General features: G+C 36.2%; 1 protein-coding gene across 1 annotated transcript in view; it reads left to right on the top strand.

Moving 5' to 3' along the window:
* LOC129264566 (tRNA (32-2'-O)-methyltransferase regulator THADA-like) overlaps window positions 1–20248 on the top strand; it is a 41375-nt gene that overhangs the window by 8496 nt on the left and 12631 nt on the right. Inside the window, exons 7-24 of the mRNA XM_064102491.1 lie at window positions 1949–2139; window positions 2447–2534; window positions 2806–3047; window positions 3653–3993; window positions 4741–4936; window positions 6598–6890; window positions 7869–8089; window positions 8385–8448; window positions 9154–9378; window positions 10177–10376; window positions 12014–12576; window positions 13188–13325; window positions 13518–13733; window positions 14762–15005; window positions 15642–15909; window positions 17238–17483; window positions 18390–18612; window positions 19060–19505. Coding sequence (XP_063958561.1) covers window positions 1949–2139; window positions 2447–2534; window positions 2806–3047; window positions 3653–3993; window positions 4741–4936; window positions 6598–6890; window positions 7869–8089; window positions 8385–8448; window positions 9154–9378; window positions 10177–10376; window positions 12014–12576; window positions 13188–13325; window positions 13518–13733; window positions 14762–15005; window positions 15642–15909; window positions 17238–17483; window positions 18390–18612; window positions 19060–19505 — 4405 coding nt within the window. The remainder of the gene's footprint in view (window positions 1–1948; window positions 2140–2446; window positions 2535–2805; window positions 3048–3652; window positions 3994–4740; window positions 4937–6597; window positions 6891–7868; window positions 8090–8384; window positions 8449–9153; window positions 9379–10176; window positions 10377–12013; window positions 12577–13187; window positions 13326–13517; window positions 13734–14761; window positions 15006–15641; window positions 15910–17237; window positions 17484–18389; window positions 18613–19059; window positions 19506–20248) is intronic.

Raw genomic sequence — 20248 nt, 5'->3', positions numbered from 1 at the left:
TATGTACTTACAGTTTGTATCAATGTTCTGTTTACTTGAAGTGCAATGAATGTTTTGTATATTTTGATTGTTTTTGTGACGAATAAAAACTGCAAAGATGGAGATGTCTTATTGGTCTTTCTGTTTTTTTGGCCGTCAGGCAGCAAGGTCTCCAAGACATCTCTGCAGCAGTTACGGTTATGAATGTTCTGTATGACATCAGTCATTGAGTTCCATTCTGATATTTTAATCTCATCTTTTTTATCCTTTTTGTATTGTATTTTTAATTTTTCTGAAGACCAAAAATATTTAATTTGCTTTGATCTCCCATAAATTTTAAATGGTTAAGCCTTTGCATTGATCAGGCATGTCAGTAACAATATACAGGATGTGCCTTATTACTTTACCAACACTATAATTTGATGACCCTTTTATAGATTTTCTATTGACTTTTAGCCTTCTATTGAATTCTAGCCTTCTTTTGTCACCTTAAAGTTGCACAATGGTGGATGAGTCTGAGTGCTTCAATAGATTGGCAAACTATAATCCCCAAGATCCCATAAGTAAATTCCTGTGGTGTCAAACATTTTCATGCCTCAGCCCACCATAGGTTGTTGCTGTAAGGATTATGTTTCTGGTTGCCTGTCCGTCTTTCCCTTTTCGTTCTCATGATAACTAAAGAACCATTTAATGGATTGACTTCAAACTTTCTGTGGTGTCAAACATTTTCATGCCTCAGCCCACCATAGGTTGTTGCTGTAAGGATTATGTTTCTGGTTGCCTGTCCGTCTTTCCCTTTTCATTTTCATGATAACTAAGGAACCATTTAATGGATTGAATTCAAACTTTCTGTGGTGTCAAACATCTTCATGCCTCAGCCCACCATAGGTTGTTGCTGTAAGGATTATGTTTCTGGGTTGCCTGTCCGTCTTTCCCTTTTCGTTCTCATGATAATTAAGGAACCATTTATAGGATTGACTTCAAACTTGAACCAAGTATACATTTAGGAGTAATTGCTATTCTTTTTTTCCCTTTTTTTTTTGGGGGGGGGGGGTCATTATGTTTAAGTGTATAATCTCTCTAAAGGGGTGTTTCAAGAAAATATTTGCAATCAATTGCAAATATTCGGTTGCAATTTTACAACTGATAGATCAAGTTTAATTGTAGCAAATAAGATCACACTCCATGTTTCGAGAAGCAGATTACAAATCAATCACAGATTTGCAATTAATTGCAAGACATAGGAGTAATTGAAAATAAACACCCCATAAGTGATTTAAAGGACAAGTCCACCCCAACAAAAAGTTGATTTGAATAAAAAGAGAAAATCCAACAAACATAACACTGAAAATTTCATCAAAAACGAATGTAAAATAAAAAAGTTATGACATTTTAAAGTTTCGCTTAATTTCACAAAACAGTTATATGCACATCCTGGTCTGTATGCAAATGAGGAGACTGATGACGTCATCCACTCACTATTTCTTTTGTATTTTATTACATGAAATATGAAATATTCTAATTTCTCCTCATTGCCAAGTAAAACAATGATTAATTCCTCCCGAACATGTGGAATTAGCATTGTTTAATACTATATGGTTCAGTCGAGTTGGTCCTTATTGTCACATTTGTAAAAAATTAAATATTGTATAATTCAAACAATAAAAAACAAAAGAAACAGTGAGTGATGGACATCATCGACTGACTCACCTAGTTGTGCATATCACTGTTTTGTGAAAAATAAGCCAAACTTTAAAATGTCATAACTTTCTTATTTTACATCCAATATTGATGAAATTTTCAGTGTTGTGTTAGTTTTATTTTTCTCTATTTATTTAAATCAACATTTTTCTTGGGTGGACTTGACCTTTAAATTGATCATGAAAATAGTTTGGGTGGTTTTGTGGTGCCTGGTCACTTGACAACAATTTTTTTTTTTAATCCTTGACCCAATCTTTTTTAAATAAAGGAAGCTCGCAGTCAATCACGGACTTCAACTCAGATCTAGGCTTCTTCAACAGACTGGTAGGCCCTCCTTTCCAGGATTTCAGTCCACCAGAGAAGGCGTTTGGAGCTCTGTGCCTTGCCCGCGGTCTCATCACATGTGGAGATGTCAAAATTCTTCTGGAGAGAATACCCACAGGGGAGGGTGATAATGAAGTGAGTTTGCCTTTTAATGCATTGTGTTGCTTTTTTGTATGATGAATTGTGTCTTGCATCAATTTTTTTTTCATTTGCTTAATCAAAGGATATCAAATTTTCAAGATGTGTTCCTTTTCTTCAATACCTTCAGTACCTCTATTTTTCTGACTTTTAAACATCTTTGGCAATTCTTGTTACATAATTATATTTCACTGGTATCAAAGTATCAAATTAAGTATTTGTTTGTGATTTTGCTCTACGGGTCATTGTCATAGGCATTGTTTATAAAATTTGTTATACTGTCTGTATCATTTTGTCCACAAAGGGTCAAATCTTCTTAATTGGACCTCTCCTGACCGTTACTCAAGAACTCCTAAGCAGCCAAGATACACCTGAATTTCACTCCATACAGTGTGAGTAATCATTTTTGTAGAAAAATCTTCATCTTTATTTGCTGCAGATCATTGCAGATATGTAAGTGTGTGTGAGTGGTATAGTGAGGTCATTGATCATTCATCTCCTCCTTTAAATGTAGTTTGCAATGGGATATCTCTTCAATTTTACAACTGGCAGCTACTTTATTCATCGCCAGTGTTTATTGTCCAATTATTAGTTGGATTAAATGTGTACTAGGTGCTAAGTGTTAATAATTTGCAATGATTTCTTCATTTTCCAAATCTCCAGTGTTCACTCTCTGGCTTCAGTGTGTCCAGCGTCACCTTCAGCATCTGCGGTCCCTCCTGAACAACAACGCCCAGAGGTTCTTAACAAGGTCTTCTGATGTGGTTCAACTAGTCCTCAGCTGTATCTGGAGACATTGGCATAGTCCCATAGATGGAGTGCCAGAACAGATCAGAGCTTTGTTCAGTTCTCTATTGGACTCTTATAAAGCAGAAAGCCATCTCCTCAACTCTTCTGATACTCAGGTAGGTTGTAGCAGAAATCGTTGACCGTTGTTCTCATCTTCAATTTGGCAATTCTATATTGATGTTATTGTTATCGTCTTACCCCATTTTCGCCATTCATACTCCACTTAATGAGCTGCTCAAGTAATGATCATTTTAGAACATTAAAAATTTCCACAAGAACCAGCGAATAGTTAAAAATAATTTCTGGTAGGTCACACATGAAGAGGGTTGGAATTGCCAATATATACTTTAATAATATTTCCTTGTTAAGTGGTTATGTTAAATGGTGCAGTTGAGTTTTAGGTAAGTGTATGATTTGAAGTAGCATGTGTTATCCTCTTAAAAAAAAGAATAATTTCTGTGAAATATCCGTCATTGAAAAATAAAAGTTATTGTAGGATTTTTACCACAGAGCAATTATCACCAGTGTTTGTATCAGATAAATTATAGATACAAAGATGTACTCTTTTAACATGCAATTAATAGTTTTTCCAATTTACTAATCAACAATTTTATATATATGGAGATATGAATGAAGAATTCTTTAAGATGATAAATGTTGTAGTTCAGATTTCTAAGTTTTAATTAGTAGCTTGAATCTTCAATCCTTTTCATATTACCAGCTGTTGACATACCTGGCCCAAGAACTGCTAGGATCACCCATTCATCTGAAAGGTCGCTACACCCTTCTATCTACCCTGATCCCTCACCTAGGGGCTACGGCTGTCCTGGACCTTCATCCAAGATTATCAAGGGAACTCTTATCTTGCTTAGATACACACCATCTAGTCTTTGCAGCCAATGAGACATATAAGACACTTATATCAGGGATAAAGTCAGAGCTAGCCCAGGACCCGGCTGTGGTCCAAGGTGAAAGGAAGGAAGAATTCAAGGAGACTGCATTAAAGATTTGGGCAAAACATTTCCAAGAGGTTGTTATTACTGGCCTCTGTAGTAATAATGCGTAAGTATGAAGAACTAAACAATTTCACTTCTTTCTTTTTATGGATTCAGCGTTTTAATTTTGGTTGCACTTACTCGTAATGAAATTTGTGAACATTATTATCATTATTCTGAATAATATTCATTATTGTTTTGTTGCAGTGCTGTAGTCCTTTATTTAGAATTAACCCTTTTTACCGCTCAAGACTCTGCTATTAATTGAGCCGCAAAAGTATCTAGGCCATTGATTGACCAAACTTGATTGGCACATCACCTGTCAAATAAACTACATGTACTAGAAAGTGTTGTCAGATTTATCTTTGTAATCAAGTGCTCTTTTATCATTTTATATGTGTAATTTATTATTATTACCATAAACTCTTAGATCTAATAACAAGCAATTAGTGATGGTCCCACAAAATATGATATATTTCCTGTTAAATATTACTGGTCATTCTGAAAACCCTGAAAATAGAGGGGGGTGTTGAATGTTTTTAGGACTAAAAAATAGACAGGCCAACTACAATTTAGGTGCTCTAAAGATTCTGTATATCTCAGATTGCCTATTGGTGTAGTGTGTAATGTGTGCAAACCTCTGACTATCATAATCATGAAAAAATATTTTTAAAAGTATTATATTCTCAATGTTTTGCTTATCTATCTCTTGGTTAAATCTGATGAAGATGATGATATCTATTATCGATATATGTGCTGATTACAGATATTTTTTGTAGTAAAATTACCTTTTCTGCATCCTTCATCTCTTCAGACTTGTCAGGAACAACATTGCCAATACCTGGCTGCCAGCCACCTTCAAAATATTTCCTGAAACATTTCCTATGTTGCTGGATGTGAATGTGATAATGAGAGGTGGTCACGATCAAGAGGCACGGAATCTTCATAGAAAGATCATCCTACTCAAGCAAGCTAGAACTTGCAAGATTCTACAAGGGCAGGAGTGGATGGTAAGGAGCGTGAAATATGATTTTTTTTTTTTACCGGTACTTTGATAAATTCTTATTTGATTGTTATTTTCTGTGTGATTTTGAGTTCTTTATTTGAAGAAGAATGAGTATTCTGCCAAATTATATTTTGAATGCATTTTTCAAATTGATATATGATTATATTGGCCTTGAAAGTGAATAGGATTATAATTGTCAAGTGATTAATCAGCTAAGGAAAAAAAGGTGGCTATAGTAGGTGGGAATGCTACATATTCAAATGTGAATTACTTATATGCTCTCTGCATGGGGGGTCAAACATTTATGATGGACAGTGTGAATTTTTTTTTTAATTAATGACTGGTTTTCTTTTCAATTTAATCTCAAAGACTTTTGTGGAGGCATTGTGGTCTAGTGACTCTGACTCTCCCCTTTCAGTTAGAAGGTCTAGGGTTCTTATCCAAGCCATGTTAGTATTCTTTGGCAAGAGATTCATCCACATTATGCTGTACTCTACCCACATAATATTTACAGGGATGCCAGAGTTCCGGCTATAGCCGGAATTCCGGCTTTTTCATTTTTCCGACCTTAAGTTCCGGCTGGTCGAGTTTTCTCAGGCTGGACAGAACTGCCTACGGCCAGATCCGGCCGTTCAATGAGAAGTCTATGCTCCGTACGGCCGTTATATGTACCTAAGCTATTGTGCAAGAAAAAATCCTGTGATATAATGGAATTAGACTCGTACGAGCCGGTCAGTTAAACGCTAGTTTTAATCAAGGTTTTTTGTGCGTGTGTGTGTATATGGTCGCATTACGCTAGACTGCACTGTATGTATGTGATTGGTGTTGACTGATCGCCGTACATTATAACGTGTATGGATTGTGAACGTAACTTTGAATTTTGAGAAAACGACGGTCTAGTGTAATAGCAATGTGATAAGTGGCATGGGCTGCATGGCTATGCGTTCGCTGCGCGATGAGTATGCCTACACTGGCCGTACACGGTGTTTTCGCGCTCCCGTTCAATTCACGTTGTTATTTTGAGCTGATTCTCCGTTTCGATTGTGGATTTAATCACAATTTTTCAACAAGTATGGATGTTGAAAGAGGAACCAACATTAAGCAAATAGACAGTGGAATCAAGAACAAATTCCAGTGGAAGTGGTTGGAGAACAAAGACAATAGTGGAACGTTTCTCTCGGATTATTTTCGCAAAATCGATGTCGCTGGTAAAGCACGATGTATTGTTTAATTATGTTCTTTAGTTGTAGACTTCATCAAGACATAAATATTTTTCATGAATTAATTGTAAGTTGAGGCTCTGCAACATAAAAAAATGCCCAAAACTTGAGCTAAATTTTTGGGAAAATGATCCCTAAAATAGGCTCAGAGTGCATCAGAGACCATTTAGAACCCTAGAGCTGGACCCCGGCTGAATGGGACTTCGCGCTTCGCGCTCGTCATGTGCGCTTCGCACGCATAATTTACAATCCAAAAAAGTTCAGGCCCTGGGACCCTTTGCCACTGGCATCCCTGATATTTAGTCCTTGAAATGCTTGTGAGCTGAACAATTAGTGTCTTGAGCTCTCTGCAGAGTGGATACGTGCTCATTCCCGTATAATTTACATTATTATTATTATCATGATTTTTTATGATTTTGGTTTGTTTCATCCCCTCTTTCGATAGCAACATCACTTAGCCACCTTAGAAGAAGCAGCACACCATCATAACGATGACATCCGAGGTGATACTATCTATCTGGTATGCCACTCACCAAGAACTGCTGAACCTGTTGACGAAGATGAGACCCGGCTCGTGAAGACCCTGGTCAAGAACTGCCTAACCACGGATGATACCTCACTGAGAAATCAGTTGAGGATCAGCATGAAGGCATTGATCTTTAGACTGAGAGACAGCAGTCTTGCTTGGCTCAAGAAGATCAATTCTGCTATGGCTTTTGCTGCAAGCAGTGTGGACAGGTAGGTGGATTTCAATTATCAGCAGGCGACATAGGGAAACTTGCTCCTGGGCAATTCTATCTAGTATGTAGGGTCCTAAAACCAATTCGTCTATGCTATAATCTAATTGATGTATGTTCATGTACTCATTTACGTTGTATGTGTATCTATTTTGATTATGATGTGATGTTTTTGGTTTTGAATAAACTTGAACTTGAACTTGAACAGTATGTCCTACCCTCAATATGTGGTTACTACGTGAAATGATCTCGGCCCGCCTTACAAAGAGTTACGATTGATCCAATCAATCGTAACTCTATGGAAATCCATCAGTGTCATAATTTTTTCTACAGGAAATGTGCACAATGTCCTTTGTAAACAAAGAGAAGCACAGTGAATTTTCAAGACAACGATGAATGCATGAATATACATCATAGCTAGAAAATATTTTGAACAAACATGCATAATAGATGTTGACATTGCTGGCAATCCATAGTTGCGATCGATTGGATCAATCGCAACTCTTTCTAAGATGGGGCCCTGTTGTTTTCTTGTTCATATGAAAGGTTGCTTTGCTTTCAAATTATCATGTCATGACCAGTTAATGAAGGAAAGTAAGAATGGTGAAAAATGGGGGTCAGACGTAAAGAAGAGTTAGTTATTTCATGAAATTGATCTGTTGCGTACTTAAATATTTTTTTCTCTTAAAATGCTAGAAATACTTGTTATAAAGTCCTTACCATTGCCTGTAATGTATTGTAATTTACTTGGATTTCCTTTAGAAATGTACCCGCAATGCATCTTTCAACTTGTAAAAATGCCAGTTCTCCCAAACCATGTGCTTAGATGTTGCAAGTCTTATTTGTTTGTTTTTTTTCTTATTGGGCCAAGGATGACTAAAATTATCTTGCATAAACACTTTTCGGTTCTTCAGAGTCTGTGTTATTATAGATATAGTTTTCTTTAGTCATTTTGTTCTTATTGTGTACTTATTTGCAGTGGGACTGAAGAGTTGTCACCAGCAACTAAAGCTCTCCAGACCAATCTCCAGTCAGCAGTAGACCTGATGGACTGGCTCCTAGAGGAGAGCTTCTCCCTCTTCCCTGGTGCTTGCTACCAGAGGAAAAGGGCTTCACTAGATCTCCTACGTCTCATCTATGAGAATCTATCTGATGGCAAACAGACCGAGTTGAATAATCCAAGCAGTGCTGCACTTTCAGGTATTGTTTGATTTTCACTCTGGGCATTTGGATTAACCTGAGTTATTGTGCTTGATCTACCAAGTTTTTATGTTTGTGAGAAGCTTTGTGTTTATGAAATTGGCAACTTGGTTGATGGAATTTTAGAAAGAAAATTTCTAATCGTATGAAATGTCTGTATTTTTTATTATACATAATATATTTTGCAATATGTTTTTAAAAAGCATCTGTGATTTATCTTCGATTTACACATGTAAAGGTCAATCATCAAAGCAATATAAATATATGACAGAATTTTCAATTTTATTTAATACAGCTGCATCCAAGAAACTTCTTTCATGGAGTCGGGATATCGGTAAAGTGGATCTCTTTTCTGAAAGGTAAATTTATCATTATTCTTATTATATTTTACATATTTTAATAGTTTATAAAAATTTGGAATGTTGTGTTATATTACATTGTCAAGAGAAGGTATCTTCAATGTTTCTGAAAAATTGTGACTGGTACATCTCACATTTGCAATACTGGGATGTACCAAAACTTTAACTGACAATGGTGAAAGACTAGATTTGTATGGTTCTTGTTTGATGAAAGGGAGGTTCAATCCTTTTCAAAATGAAAATGAAAAATGTAGTTCTTCATGAACAGTGAATGATTTAGCATACCAAATTTGATAAACATCTTGGTCATAAGAGAAAAATCTCAACTAAGTTCCGTACAGTGCTTTGTAACAGTTTGCTACACGAAATACTTCTTTTGTGGCAGTCTTTAAATCATGTTGAGCAAATTGCAATGAGATACCAGGAAAAGTATTTCCTGATTAATAATGATAATAGTAGTACCGATAGTATTCATATTATGCACATAGCCACCCTGTTAAGTCGTTCCTATATTACCCCCGGCTAATTTAGGCTACCGATGTCTGTTCTGACAGGTTTTGAGAAATTTCTTCTTCTTGGTTCCCATTTATCTAACCTGTAACATGTGAAGCATGGTGTGAGTGAATATCTTGCTGAAGGAAATTAGTGGAATCCCTATTCAAACTAATTTTATTGTTTCTATGACATTGCTTATTTTTACTTTAGGAATGCATCTCTGTTAGTGAACAGCCTGTTGGATTCCTCCAATGACATTCGGTCGTCTGCTTACGACCTACTGATAGGGTACTTTCCGTGGCCCCTCCCTTCATCACCAGCCTATCCCTGGTCTAGACCATCAGAGATCCTGGTCCAAGGCATGAAGCTCATCTGTAGTCCGAAATTCCATGAATGTGAGGCCGGGGCTATGCTCTGCAAACTCTCCTTCCACAGGTGAGTTGTCTGATTTTTAAATATGCAGAATAATTGGGGCTTAATTTTGTATGTCTGAATTTTGTTATTGATTTTTCAAACAGTCAGAAATGCTTCAGAAAGAATTAATATATCACTTGAGTATTTAACAGTATTTAACCAACTTTGATTTAAAAGATAATTATGTAAAGTGCGTGATGTATTAGAAATACATCGTTAAATGATTCAATGACCCGTCCGTATTCATGTTTAAAGTCATGGCTCAAAGCTGTGGTTTAACTATGGATAGCCATTTGTGACTTGCAGTACAGGTTGCAGTACAGGTTCCACATAACAGCTTGTTTGATACTCCTATCAATCAAAACTGTCTCAGAATAATAACTAAAATAGTTTTCTTCATTATGTATCAAAGAAAGGGGACATGGCATAATAAACATAGGAAAGATGCAGTGTAAACAATATTTTGATGTTTTTGGGGCTTCCCATAAGTTTAGTTCAGTGCAAGACCATGACCCATTAAGTCTAACTAGACAGGCCTAGATGTCTTTTCGTTTATCAAGACTATCAGGGATTTGCCGTTTGTGAGCACCATGACATTTTTGTATATTCAGCCTTCCAAACTGAGAGAGATAGTGTAATTTTACAGAAAACATTTTAAGATTCAAAACAAAATACATGTAGAGCTTGACATACAGTATACGGTATGTACATCAAAACAACAAATATTTTGTGTGGATTGATTTTTATAACAAAAATTTGATATGTAAGAAAGAAGATGATTCTTCAATCAAGCTGCGTTGGTGATTTTTTTTTCTCCAGACAAATTGTTGAGAGAGAAGGTTTAGATGACCTCGTCAAACCATCTAAGAATAAGTCAACTACCTCTGGCAAAGCCACCAAATCATCCACTCTTGAAAGTCCTGTCCAGTTTGTATTAAGTTTGATGGAGAGTCTGAGATATCAAGTTAAATGTGCAAAGATTAATATTCTCAGAGCAGCTGCTCTTACACCTATGCATGGTGAGTGTACATTTTTTTATTATTTTTTTAAGGTGGGAGGGGGACACACTTGAAGGGCAATTCCCCCCAACACTACTCGGCCCCTTTTTCACCAAACTACTATGGTATTTTTCTAAATTTGTATTTTTTTTACCTCTTTTATTTTAGTTTTATATTTTGTATTAGCTGTCCTTACAAATATATTCATGCAATGACTAATTCAGTCCTTAATTACTTTTGTTGAAACTCCACATTTCTTGCTGAGAATCAGGGGGTGTTTCATAAAAGTTGTCAGCACTGACTTAATTGTCAGTGCTGACTATTTAAGTGAAATCCTTGCTTGTGATTGGCTGAGAAGCTCTGGCCTCTGACTGTTACTATGGTAATTGTCGGAGAAAGACATCTTGTCAGTGCTGACAACTTTCATGAAACGGTCCCCTGGACGGCTCCACTATCCAACATGCGAACGAGCGAAATATTGCCGGGGGGTCCTAGAGCTTTTTATGAGGCCCCTGGTGGGGGGTTGAGGGGGCAGAGCCCCTTGAAGGTTTAGAATATGATGCCTTTTAAATGGCCAAGAGGGGTTCTAATTCATATCAATAGAAGAAAACAGTACTACACAAATAATTTAAAAAAAAAACATGATTAGTGGCTTTTCACAACATACCAGTGATACTTCTAGTTCAGACTGTTCTGCACCAGATCTAGTGACTAGAGTGACATTTCCCCGATTTTGCTAGGGCTGTAAAATCAGGCTTTGAAAACGAGTGATGTAATGGCAACACAAAGAACGTTGCTCAAATGGATGTTTGTTATTCTGTTTTTGTATTTGTTATTGATGAAGTTCATGTTTGAAAAGCACCATTCACAAATGTATTTTGATCCAAAAAATGGTGAGAATCTTGCTTGACATGCATCTAAGAATGGGAGAACCATTACAGTTCAATTTTTTTCCCCAAAAATCTTGATTATTGGAGTGTAGTTGTAGTTCATCATCAATTGGTCTTGAAGATCTCTCTGCAGTACATGACTGAAGAAAAAAAATTGTTTCTGCTTGCTCCAACCAACGTTCATCTGTTCAAGTTTAGCCAAGTTTTTGTTTTCCCTTTGAAAATGATCATCAAACCTCAATTTCAGGTTATTAGAAGATCAAACTTTTTCCCCCATGTTTTACCTTTGTTTCTTACCAGTTCCTACGCCACACTCCACCACTGCTTGAAAATATGTGGTCTAAATGTTACTCTTGTGTACAGTACACAAAAGGCTTCTCAGTCAACATCATTTTGTTGATACTAAATAGGTTCATTATTGCGGACTATAGTGAGAAATGTGGGTGTTTGTTTTTGGTTTGGGTTTATTTTTTTTTGGGGGGGGATGGAATTGTTATATCTCAAAAAGCATATCACTACACTTATTTGATTTTCTGTATTCATAAAATACTTATTTTATCATCTTCTTTGTTTGTCTATCTGATAATTAGAATTCTTATTTTTTCATCCACATCCTAGCACATTGTGTGATGTAGAAATTCCATAAAATTGAAATATGCTTACCAGTGTCCTGATGACGAAAATTAGAACAAATAATCTTGGAAAGCTTGAATGATATGGTCTTTTAAGCGTATTGAGTCACAATTTGTTTAATTGTACTATTTTCAGGCATTATTATGGCAATAAGGAAGTGCCTTACAGAAGACACCAGAATCTTTCATCGGCTTGTCACCGATGAACCTGAAACATGGCAGGCTATCGTTAAGGAACTCAACACAATGCTACATCAGATCATCATGTTCATCCTTGATCTGTTAGCAGGAAGGACAAAGCAATCAGAGAGCAAAGATGAAGGATTAATCTTGCAAGATTTTGTAGCAAAGGATGTCGGTGCAAAGACAAAAGAGGCGGATAGTGTAGCCATGGAAACGGGGAATGAAAATTCTTCAGCCAGGCAAGACGTAAGCATTCCTACCCATGAACCTGACACAGTGATGGACACCGCTCCTACCAGCAATAAAGGATCTGAATTGAGAGAGGGAGCACCAGGGATGCCTTCTTCAGCTTCCAAGGATGGGGAACTGAGTCACTTGTCACCATCCTTTGGTAAGATGGGAGAGGAGATTGAGAAGCTGGTGACAGACTTTGGAACAGAAGATGACGATGATGGAGCGGGAGCATTGTCTCTGGAACATCAACTCATTCTCTCATGCTGTTGGCTTACTCTAAAGGTGAGTAGACATTCATCATGGAATTGCTTGAAGTATAGATAGACAATTCAAAGTTAATTTCCACTTCCTTCCCTCCCTTATTTTTCCTTAGATTGTGATATTCTGTATCATCTTTCTTTATTTGTCTTGGTTAAGAAGTTTACTGTTCCTTTCGGGAGGCAGTATTTTAGAAAATGCTGTAAGAAATATTTTATAATTTCTTGTTTATTTTGATAACCTAATTCTTGCATTTCCACATAATCATCAACCTTTTTGTTCATTCTACCCTCACTTACAAATCTTTAATTTCAGATGGAATGAAATTTAGTCCATTGAAATCTATATTTGAAGACCACCCAAGGGAGACAAGAAAAGCAGTCTTTTTGGACATGTTTCAATGGGAAAATCTATTTAAGGAAACCAAACTAAATTATCTTTACATACACATTGTCAGTCTATATAGGTGGTCACTAAAGTTGGTTAGACCATGATAGTTGAAATAATGAGAGTTTATTTTAAATGAATTATATGTTTTAAAAATGCTAATTTACGTGATTTTATGTTCTGTGCACAAGATTTCTCTTGATTATAAGTAACACAATATTTGCATCTTATGTACTTGTTCCCCTCAGGAATCTAGTTTACTCATGGGTGCTCTTGCTGAAGTTTCTTCCCCTTCTGGAGCTTACCAGACTAGGCTTCTAGACAGGCAGCAGTTCGAGCTTATGTCCAAATCACTTGTGCAGATACTCACAAAGTGCCGTCATAAAGTAAGATAGCAACTTAGTAAAACTACTAAATTTATATATGAAATAATTGTCAAAGCATAAAGCTGTTAATATATAAAATATTCATGTTCATCCTGGAATTTAAAGATCTAATAAATCGGCAATGTTGCTGTATTATTATTTTTTATCACATTTCAACCTCTTTGATAATAAAACAATTTTTCTGATTGACAGGGAGCTTTGGAAGGATGCAAGATAGGATTCTTCAAGGTTTGTGCTGCCATGTTATCTTGCCCAGACTCAGACATAGCCTCTATACCCAAGTCCCTCCTGGACCTGGTCTTGACTGTCATAACCACTACAGCTTCCTCTACATCTTACACCAAGAAGAGTGCTGGTTTGCCTCCATTGGTAGAGTCTATCATTGTAGCTGAGCCCAGGGGTAGAGAGGTAAGTCAATTAGGCTTGATACCATTGCCCCTATAGTGTTAAAGGGGCAATGAACATAGAACACAGTGAATTTCGTGCTAGAGGCCTTTTTACATTCAGATTGTCTTGATAAATACACCTTTTCATCAAACAATTTGGGTTTTTTTTCAGATGATGGTCATTTGATCTCTTTTGAAAAACAGAAATTACAGAAAGCTTACCATAAACATTTAATATCTTGACAGATATTATCGTATGAACCTTATAAAGATTAGAAGGATAATATTAGTCACTGTAGTTATTATAAGACTACATTTAAAAGGTATGATATCAAAGAAATAGTGTATTGACTGGTTTAGCAGTGCAATACCCATTGCAAACAATGTTTAGACATGTATCAGTATTTGGTCAGAGGGAGGAAGAATTGATCGGATATTTCAGTGTTAGATGAAAGAATAATTAGAAAAAGCTAACTATCTGTAACTGTCTGGATTTGCTATGTAGATTTAGATTTTATTTCCGTTCAACAATTTTTTCAAAATATAATCAAAGTAACAATACATATTCAATATAATCGATAATACAGACAAATCAGTGAAATTTCGTAACAAATGTTGAATATCAATTAAACAAAACTACAATTTGTTGCATTAATATTATCAATGAAAAGAAACAAGAAATGAACGGAGGGACTTGCCAAGAAAAGCAAAAGCTTGTAGAGAAGGCAAGCCCCTAAACTTAGTTTCAATACTAATTATAAACAAACTATATATACAACTCTATACAAAATTCGAGACGGACACAGAAGACAAACTTAAAACAAGTAATCCACAAATATCAAAATAAAACGAATAAGCGACAACAAAAATAAGAGAAAGTAATTCAAATAATAATAATTACAGTGGTAACACAAAAAAAAAGATGATGTATGATTTTAGGAATCGCTGAAGGTTATGAAAGTCTATGTTTTGATGGTATGAGCTTTAGAACAATATGGTAACCGTACATTGTGTTTTTCTTTATCTCCCATTATTTTTTCTCTTGTACAGAGACACCTGCTGAAATACGTCATGACCAAACTCATGGAGATAGCCCAACAACCTCTTCCTACTCAGCCTGATGCTAAGCAAGATCTGCCTCAGTCCCATGCATTGAATATCATGAAGTCACTCTTTGTGAACTCGTCCCTTGCATGGGAAGTACTACCATACGCAGAAGAAGCTATCCAACTAGCCATTGATGGGTTTGCATCTAGCAACTGGATGGTGCAAAACTCGAGCATGCAGTTGTTGGGTACATCCGTGTGTTTTCTTTTCACCTCTTGATTTGCAAGCAGTGAAGATAGAATAAGAATTTTTCCACTTATTGTTTTTATCATTGTCATTATTTTGCCATTCTTTTACAAAATGCAAACAAATTACAAAAAAAGTCATTTCCTGTAGAAGAGCAGAATGTACATTTGATTTGCTTGGATGAAACGTCAAAACTATGGTTAACCAGCAGCACCAGTATGTTCAATTAAATTTTACCTGAAAAAAAAAGTCAATATTTTTAGATGTAACCACATCTTCAGGTAAGATGTCACTTGCTTTCTGTTGTCAGAGTATTTTTATTGTTTTGGCTTCGCCAGTGCATATGAGATCTTTATGCAATGATTATGATAAGTAATTCTACTCTGGAAAACTGATAAACTTATACATGTAGTTATCAGAAACCTCCAAGGAACAAGGAATCTCTGTGCATCATAGGTTTTGCACATACATACTGAAATATTCTTTCAGTGGAATAAGAAAATATGCTATATACTATAGGTAGGGTGCACATGCATGTGGAGCCTTAATTTTATTCCTTTTGTGCAGATGCATGAAATAATTCTCTGTTGTACAAAAACTTGTGATAATTAAGAACTCTGTGTTGATTAAATCGCAGGATCGTTGATTGCCCGGATCTTTGGACAGAAGAAGGTCCAGGACGAACATTCTCAGGTCAACACTCTCTCTGCTTCAGAGTTCTTCCAGCGATATCCGCGGCTCCGCCTCTACCTCCTACAGGAGGTGAGGAAGGCTGCTGCACTCCATCAGCGTGGATCCAGCAGTGCTCCTGAAGGAGGAAGGCTCCATCTCGTTCCGACCCTTCATCCTGTGCTCCTTGTCCTGACCAAGCTAGGTAGTGGTATTACCACGGAGGGACAGAAAAGGTAAATAGCTATCCCCATATTGGCGCACTGGCAACAATATTTATTCCGTGAGTACTTGTGAGCCACAGGATGGCCATCTTGGCTGTTGACAACAGTGATTAATCACTCTGCATGGTGGATATGTGTTTTTTTTAAGTTCCATTATTAGTATTAGAAACAATAGTACACTCGTCTATTCAATCATCTTATTGTATTGGGTATATATATTTTTGACGTACATAGACAGTTGTTCATCTGTTATTTGACCCAGCGATATTTAGCATATATGCAATAAGGCAATTCCATAAAAATAATCAATATTTCTGTATGTCCTAACTCCATTTTAATCCAGTTTACTTCATATTATAATAGTTCAAGCCATGGTGATTAGATAGCATTAAATATGTTTGTTTTAATCACAAAACAGAAACAAATCATTTCAGAAAGTTCTCACATATAGGGAATCTGGACATACATGTACACACTTTAGGGAACTGTCCACATATGAATTCCTTTTCTTGATGCTGAGTTCTGTTCTATCCATTTTGTTGAAAGTGAAGAATATTATTTAGTTTTTAACCAAGTGGAAGACTAAAGACAGATACTTTTTATTCATCTGCCGCCAATAGGTGGTGGATGGTGGCATTATATTTTTGGATCATTCGTTGTGTCTTAATTCTTGTGATCACTAAAAGAAACGTTTGACTGCTTCAAACTTTGGTCATGAGTGGATTTAAGAAAATTTTAGAAGTTACGGGTACAATATATTTCAGAACTCTTTACAGTAGAGAATCTGTTATTTTAAATTTAATTGATAGTCTCAAAACTCTTAATTGAAAGGTTCTTTTTTCTCTGAAATGTAAAATATATTACGGTTGTAAGAACAAAAATTTGTTATCTTGATTACCTTAATATGTCATGAAAATGGGTCTTTATTTCCATTTCCATTCCGTGGAAGCGCCATGGTGTAGCAGTTCTGACACTTGCCTTGTAATCATAGGGTCATGTGTTTGAATCTCACCATGGCCTAGCATCCTTTGGCAAGGCGTCAATCCACAATTTGCCACTCTCCACTCAGGTGTTAAATGGGTACCCGGTAGGATGCGAAAGCCTATGTAGTATGCCTAGCAATTGAGTCTTGGAACTCTTGTTGGAATGCTCCCAGTGAGTGGAGAAGGTGCATACATTGTATGCGGGCATGCAAGGATCCGATGACCGGGGTAATAATATATCTGTAAAGCACCTAGAGACGTCGTTCCGATGTGTTAAGTGCTATATAAATGCGGAATATTATTATTATTATTATTTCTTCAATGTTTTCTATTTATTTTCTCTGTTTATCGATACAGGGAGCTCGAGGAATTTATAGAACCTATCTGCTCCCTTGCCTCAAGCCCGGTATACTCGGTAAGGGACCTTGCTTCAAGGGCCATACTACCACTGTTGGCTCAAAATGAAGAAGTCTCCAACATGGCCGCCCAGCTGTTAGACACCATTCCCCCATCAAGTACTTCCCTTATCGCAAGTCAGAATCGTCTCCATGGCAACCTACTATTGATTCAAAGGCTACTCACATCATGTATTAATAAGAAAAGGTGATTTTCTTTTTATCTTTTATGGCTTAATAATAATGATAATAGAGGGTATTTATTAAGTGCATAATAACTAGTATAGTTCTCTATGCGCTTTACAGTTACGAATGAACGAAGTATAAATATACAAAAAGACAATAGAAATGATTCAATTGTAACAATAACATAAAACAAAATATAACATAATGCAATTCAAAATATCAAAGAAAAGGCACAACTTTTGTATATGAATGGAAACCTAGCCTATATCTGGATGTATGTGAGTATTCTCTAGCCTGCATTCAGCTTTCAATGCATGGGTGCAGAGATAAAACAATGACACACATCTAGATCCACACTGAAAGTCCTATTAAAGCCTAGAAAATATATAAATAAGTTTTTTAATTTGAATAAGGTTTTGAAGTTTCATATCATTTTGAATGATTCCTCACCTTTTCATGATCCATAACTGTAAAGTTGTACTTGAAGTAAACCTATCATATCAGATCATTATTGACTTGGTTAATAAATCCAATAATTATATTTCAATGAATGGCTCAAGATAGGTTACAAGAGATAGTCAAAGAGTTACAACGAATATTGCATAAATCGTAGATGAGTGCAATATTGGCCCTAGTGTGTGGAATATATCTGGTTGTTCATGAATTAATGCCATCCACTATTATAATTATTATCTATTCCCTCAAAAAGTAAAGTGATTGAGCAATTCATCTCACTTATCACAATCAGTCAATATGACCCTACTTCATAAAATCAATGATCATAGATATATGCGACTTTACATGTTGCTGTTTATAATGTCATAAAGTATCATTGTGCATTTAATCGCAGAGCATATTCTTCAACTGTCCTTATTTCTATTAAATTCAAACTAAAGGGTTTTCTTTGTTTTCATATATATCTTCTCAGCCTGCAAGAGGAGAAGGTTCAAGAACTGACAGATAAATTCATGAGTCGCCTCTGGGTAGGGTCTAGCCGGAACCCTTGTCCTATCACCAGGGCTCTATTCATGAAGATCTGTACCCTTTGGTGGGAAAATGCTTTCCCTATCAAACCCAACTGTGTGACATCACTCATTGTAAAGTCTATGAATATTCATGAGCAGTTCTTTACTAGTTCGCCTTCATTCCAGGTATATATATTATCTAATTAAAGATCTTTATTTCTATATATATGTACCTTTTGTGATCTATTTCTTAAAAAAAAATAAACAAGACTCAGAAATTATATTTTTTCTCCTGGGAAACCATTTTTTTTCTTCTGAAACTTAAGACATAAATGAAGAACTACATTAATATGTCATAATAAATTTAATTATCATATAATTTCAAAGTGTCGTCTAGATTTCCAGAGCCTTGATTGAGCATGTGAGTTCAAATGAATGTGGTGCCTTACAAGTCACATTTATTGTTATTATTTGGTATGAAAGGCTATCCAAATGTTCGTACCTTGTTCTTATTAATTTATATGAACATTTTATCTGTTTTTTTGGGAAAATCTTTTTTTTTTTTGGAATCTGATGAACATATCAAGATGCATCTCAACCAATCCACACTTTTCCTAATATGTCTGTTCTTAGGTTGGGCTGTCATATCTGGGACAAGAAATGACCGCTTCCTTCATCTCCATGTCAGAGTTCATTCCTGACCAGATCAGTAACCTTTCATCCCTGACCCACATCCTTCTGACCCATGACCTATCAGAGGTCAGGGAATTGGCCTTGAAGTACATGATTGACAATATGACATCCGCAGCAGAGCTCAGCATGGAGACACAAGCCAGCGGCCAATTCCAGGTCCTGGAACTACTTCTTGAAGAGGATAGCATGAACTGTGTTACCCTTGCTCTTGATCTATGGGTGGGACTGAGCAAGTATATTGATGCCAAAGCAGCATGTGATTTACAGCCTTTGTTGGAATGTCTGTTGGGAATGACAGCTACTCAAATTCGTGAGATGAGTTTCTGTGCTGTAGTCTTACCAGCTTTGAGCATAGCTCTTCGGCTTAATTCAGATAACTTCAAGAAGTAAGTGAAACGACAGATAACTTTATTATTTTATCTTTGAAAATGTGATGTGATAAATCACAAGCGTACTTGGTAATACAATGTATAGATTGTGAAAATAAGTCTTGCAATATTACAATGAATTACTTGATTCAAATTATAGGCCAGGGCAAACATCTGCGCATTTTTGTAACCTCGAGCCCTAGCAACTGACCAGCCTATGAAAACAATGCACAAGCGACCCGTACAGCAGCTTGCTGTTTTGGCATGCCTACAATGCATATACACAAACATCGCATTCATACTTTGCGCTTTACGTCATGATAATCGAGTTTACCCATTTCGTTATCTGGAAGTTTACAAATCTTTCTGAAATTTTCAGTGCTGTTTCTGACATTATTTCATTGTGTTTCTTATACTTTGTTTTCATCGCACTAAGGTCAGTTCTGTCATCGTTAAGCAGATGTGACGTCACTCCGCCCCCACCTATAGTAAATTCTCCCTAGCTATTATACTTTTTTTTTTAATTGTGGCGATCTTGATTCATGTACGTTTCTAGTTTGGATGTATTTTGGTGTATTTGCCTACCTCAGTACACTCCTAAACTTATACCATATTATGCTATATTATGCTATATCGTGTGGAGTGTTGTGGCCCAGTGGATTAATCTCCGGACTTTGAAACAGAGGGTCGTGGGTTAAAATCCCAGCAATGGGGTAGTTTCCTTCAGCAAGTAATTCATCCACGTTGTGCTGCACTCAACC

Source organism: Lytechinus pictus, chromosome 7 (assembly GCF_037042905.1).
Source record: "Lytechinus pictus isolate F3 Inbred chromosome 7, Lp3.0, whole genome shotgun sequence".
Lineage (NCBI taxonomy): Eukaryota > Metazoa > Echinodermata > Echinoidea > Temnopleuroida > Toxopneustidae > Lytechinus > Lytechinus pictus.
Note: the sequence above shows the minus strand (reverse complement) of the source record. Positions and strands in the feature narration are given on the sequence as shown.